The 5,238-nt window shown below is 42.2% G+C and overlaps 1 protein-coding gene across 1 annotated transcript in view; it reads left to right on the plus strand.

Moving 5' to 3' along the window:
- Window positions 1-4,215, plus strand: part of COL15A1 (collagen, type XV, alpha 1) — a 62,996-nt gene extending 58,781 nt beyond the window's left edge. Inside the window, exons 34-38 of the mRNA XM_009869483.1 lie at window positions 125-184; window positions 1,102-1,161; window positions 2,040-2,225; window positions 3,564-3,679; window positions 3,999-4,215. Of these exons, the coding sequence (XP_009867785.1) occupies window positions 125-184; window positions 1,102-1,161; window positions 2,040-2,225; window positions 3,564-3,679; window positions 3,999-4,215 (639 nt within the window). The remainder of the gene's footprint in view (window positions 1-124; window positions 185-1,101; window positions 1,162-2,039; window positions 2,226-3,563; window positions 3,680-3,998) is intronic.
- The last annotated feature ends 1,023 nt before the right edge of the window (window positions 4,216-5,238 follow it).

A 5,238-nucleotide genomic window follows, 5' to 3' on the forward strand; every position in this document is an offset into this window, starting at 1 on the left:
TGTCGTTGTCAAATTTGCTGAGGGTGCATTCAATGCCATTGTCCATGTCACTGACAAAGATGTTTTAGCTCAAAAGCGTCTGGTGCTACAGTTTTGTTTGCTTTTTCCTTTTGGGTTCTTTCAGCTTGGCGAGCTGATTCCTATCCCTGCTGACAGCCTTCCTCCTCCAGCCATATCGAGCCATGTAAGTACCAAACATCAGGCTGCAGAAAACTGAGTCGAAATGTGCAAAACCAGGCGATACACACTTGGCGGACATTGCAGGCAGATCTCTGCACAACATGATTTTCCACTGAGGCTTGTCAGTACAAAAGAATCATCCTGCCACTGCCTGCAAGTTGATTCACACTGGCCAGTCATCTGCTTCTATTATCTTCTGAGGCTCCAAATATTACGGAGATAAAGCAGCATCTATGAAAAATGCAGAAAAAAACCCAGGCTGCCTAAAAATAAAAAATAAAATTAAAAAAAAAACACCAGAAAACAAGAGCATACTGTTTCCTAACACTGAAGTCAGTGATATCAAGCCCTGGTTCTTTTCAAGGAAACTCACAAAAGTATTTCTGAAAAGCAGGTTTTCTTTATAAAGGTTATATTTCTGTATTAAAAGTACATCATCATCACCTGTACGTAGCTTACCCCACAGCGTGCAGAGGGTCTGTTCTAAAGCCTCAATTGTTAGTTTGTACCTGACCCCATTGTGCAAGTTATTGTCCTGCCCTGCATGAGAACGTGCTATCTGTCCCAAAAAAATTGCAGGAGGTTGAAAACCAAGAAGTGGTGCAGAAGGGATAGAGAAGGGGCTCGGTGGTGACAGGTTAATTGATGTGAACTGCTGAGATAAGGAAAGGCCAAGGGAGTGCTAGGAAGGGGCAACGGGAAGGAAGATCAGCTCTGGCCAGGACGGCTTTCGGACACCTCGTTATGTGACACACCAAATCGATGACAGGTAAAGTGTTCCAGCTACACGGCTTGGGGGTGCTTTTCAGAGGCAGGGCAGGGGCAGATCCTCCAGCATTCAGTGTTTGCTTTATTTAGAAAAATTATTCAGTGTCTGAATAGCGGGTTTAACGTATCTCTTTGTATGTCTTGAAACAACAGGGGTTTCAGTCTCTCCCAGCACTGAGTCCGGTATCAAATACGAACCACAGAAAACCAGCGGTAAGTATGAGATTAAGTGTTGTAACCGTCGAGCTCTGCTTTGAGAGATGACAGTTCGTGTCTTGATGGAGAGATTTGAGAGATTTCCTCTTCGAATAAATAGATTTTATTTTAGAAATTCACAAATACACTTCTTTAACCAGCTTAGACATCTCAGAGACAATTTTTGATTGTTTCCTCCAGATCTATTTTCCTTTCCCATCTCAAAGGAAACAAAAATAGGTCACAGTTCTGAATTAGGAATACTTCTTTATTCAGTGGCTGTACCTACAACACACAATAATTTTTAAGGTAACAGTAGTATTACAATTAAATCCTCACGATGCTGTTTAGTTTAGATTGACACTTTGGAATCTAAGCCCTTCATTTGAAATACTTAAAGAAACCAAAGTAACTGAGTCACATCAAAAAGAAAAACCAACACGCCACCCTTAAAAAATACAAAATGCAGATTAGTTCTTGCATCGGAACCATTTGACTTAGGCATGCTACTCCTTGTGTTTCACAAGAGTGCACTTTTAAGTGGTATATGGTCACTTCTTATTACTTATTTCCACGCTCATAGGATTTGGGATATCATTTGTGCGATAACTCCAAGACTTCTGCCTAAAAATATTAGCTGCTTTTAAAAGACTGTTATTTTTTAGGAGTATATAATCCTTATGGTTTCTTTGATATTCAAAAATTTCTGCTATGGGTCTTGTGGCTTCAGAAAATAAATGCTGTGGCAGAAATTTAATGTTATGGTACCTGGTGTGGAAGGTACTAGGAAGAAGAGGGGTCTAGTTTGTTTCCAGTATCTGTCTCCCTAGTACTACAAACTTTAAAAAAATATAAACCCAGTGGCTTTTCCTTTTTCTTCTTTTTTTTTTCTCCAGCTGCATCTGGTGGCTTTAAACTTGCCATTCTCTGGGGACGTGCGAGCAGATTTTCAGTGTTTTCAACAGGCCCAACGAGCAGGTTTGACATCTACCTACAGAGCCTTCCTCTCCTCCCATTTGCAAGATTTGGCCACAGTTGTCAGAAAAACAGACCGGTACCACTTACCCATCGTCAATCTTAAGGTAAAGAAGGAGCTCTTAGCACTTGCTGTGTTAGTGTAGGCTGCAGGAGCCCCAAAACCTTGGAAAGTGGCAGAAGCAGAGAGTTCCAACTCAGACTGCATTTTGTAAAGAAGCGGCTTGGCTTTGTATTTTGGAATCAGATTCAAGAAACCAAAAAAAGCAGGGATAAAGTAGAGTTACAGACTGACATTTCCTTCGCGTTTCCGAAGGTTATTTTTCTCAATGGTAGAAATACAGCGATGAGAACAGCCTAGTTCCAGCGGCCTGCTCACAAAGCCATGGTGGGATGTTCGGCTTTTTGAGTAATTTTTATATCAGCAGGGAAAACGCATCCTCATTTCTTAAAGATCTGTTCTACCTTCTAGCACAGCAGGCTAAAATGCCTATTTTTCGCCTTTCTAAAGACAAATTCAGTGCTTTGGAGTCTAGAGCATGAGTTGGTCTGTGGTCTCCCCAGAGACAGACATGCTTCCAAACTGAGGAAAACAAACCACATCGCTGTAGCATTGGCAGGCTCCCAGAACAAACGGCAAAAAACCCTACAAGAATAACGTGTGAGGGTTGGGACAGGCTGGAGGGATGGTTGGAACAGGCTGGAGGGACGGTTGGAACAGGCTGGAAGGATGGTTGGGACAGGCTGGAGGGATGGTTGGGACAGGCTGGAGGGACGGTTGGGACCGGCTGCAGGGATGGTTGGGACAGGCTGGAGGGATGGTTGGGACAGGCTGGAGGGACGGTTGGGACCGGCTGCAGGGATGGTTGGGACAGGCTGCAGGGATGGTTGGGACAGGCTGGAAGGATGCTACTCTGAAGTGCATGTAAATACAGAGCCTCAGAGATGAATTTGCAAAGACTCCGTCGTTTCCACTTTGATCGGAAAAACCTCAAAAGCAGTTTTTGATGCTTTAGCCTTGAGTGTCGGCAGCCCTTTTCGAAAAACTGTGACCTCGACAGAAGTCGTGACACAAACTACCTCACTATTGTCTCTAGAGCTACAGTAGTTACATGCAATTTTTCAAACAAATGGGAGGAAAAGGACAATGGAGAAGGAAATGGAAAAGGAAAATGGAGATGATCAAGCCTGAATATTTGGAGTGACACTAGAAGAGGGATGCAGCTGTGAGGCAAAGGTGTGGATCAGAGAGCTGTTAGCATCGAGGTGATAGATGGGACGAATTTGCTCAGGAGCATCAAGCAGAAACTGATGTGAGAGCTGGAACCATGAGTGTTCTTAAATGCAGAGGAGATTTTAACTGTGCAGATAAGTCTACAAAGGTCAGGTATGATGGGAGTTTGGGGTCTGTTTTGTTTGTAAAAGTGGCTTTGAAATTTTAACAGGGAGAAATGCTTTTCAATAACTGGGACTCTATATTTAATGGCGACGGTGGACAATTCAACGCTCATGTTCCAATATACTCCTTTGATGGGAGGAACGTCATGACGGATCCATCCTGGTGAGTTCACATTACCACTTACAAGTTTTACATGACATTTACTTTTAGCAACATCTTGGGCAACTAGGAATGGGATAAAAGTTTCTCCCTTTCCTCACGTCACCTTTCTATTCTGTTTCTCATAGCCTGTGAATGGAATATCAGGTTGTGTTCTCCTTTTCTTCCTCTCCTTTTCACCTTCACCTGTCCTTACCCACTCTGCTTTAAGCAGAAGAAAAGCAGAAATACAGATCACCACACAGCATACAGGTGTGCAGCTGAATGAAGCAAAAAAAAAGAGACGTTTTCAGGAAATAACTTCTTAACCCTTACCTTCCAGGCCTCAGAAAGTAATATGGCACGGTTCAACCGCAAATGGGATCCGACTGGTGAGCAGCTACTGTGAAGCCTGGCGCACGGCCAACACCGGTGCGACGGGACAAGCATCACCGCTGAAGACGGGGAAACTTCTCGATCAGAAGTTCTATAGCTGTAGTAATCAGTTTATTGTTCTCTGTATCGAAAACAGTTTCGTACCCGATGCCCAAGGAAACTAAGCCACCCATTGTGCACAGGAATGTTCCATTTTATGACAGAAAAAGCCGACGCTGAAATTTCAGTTGCAACAATGTAAATATTTTATTGGTCGCAACGGCACGTTTCAGGAAAAAAAAATATATAGCCAAAGAAAACATACCTCAGCACAACCTGCATTCCAGTTTAGGTCGGACCATCCAGCGAGCATATGGCTCACTTCAGCCCTTCCCTTCTGCTCGATCCCCGCTCGCTTCAGCATTCGTCAAGGATTTAACTCGCACGTACATTTAGCAGCTTCTACGTCAAATGGCAGCTTTTTTTGATTTGCAGCTTCTAGGCAGGGGGCTTTATGCAGGGGGAGTGAATTTCACCTAGGAAAAAAAATAAAAAATAAAAATCCGGTCCTTATTTTGGTGCTATTGTTACCAGGAAACCTGGAGCAATGTTAATAGAAAACATCCTGTTTTACTGGTAGAACTGTGCAAAGTAAATGCAGACAAATGAACCATCTGACCTTTATTTATTTCACTGCGTATTAGAGGGAGTAATTTCCTGTCATGGCAGACTGCTGAATGGAAGATGTCTGTCGTGGCTTTTTTTAAAGAAGTTCTAGACACTGTTTCCCTCCCCCCGCAAGTTATATGTCAAGTGATTTTCCTTTTCAGGAATTCACCCTTCTGGCATTCACATAATTAAAGAACTGTTCACATAAAGTAACAGCCGCGATGATAGGAATGATCAGTAAATGCTAACATACTTTGCAAACAGCATCATCGTAATATTTGAAGTCTTTTGCCTATGTATTTGTCTACTGCATACTCTAAACAACATATTTACTTATATTTTATTGGGTCAAACTCCACATTATCATTTTTTAAGATTTAATTTAGAGCCTTTGTTGGAAATATTTGTTCATTTGCTGCCAGACAGAGTGTTATGTCACTAGAGACATCAAAAGACAAAAACAAATCACACTTATTATACTAAACTGATACAATTATATAAAATAATATTGTGAAATCCAGCTTTATTTTTCCAGTTAC

Source organism: Apaloderma vittatum, unplaced genomic scaffold (assembly GCF_000703405.1).
Source record: "Apaloderma vittatum isolate BGI_N311 unplaced genomic scaffold, ASM70340v1 scaffold2555, whole genome shotgun sequence".
NCBI lineage: Eukaryota > Metazoa > Chordata > Aves > Trogoniformes > Trogonidae > Apaloderma > Apaloderma vittatum.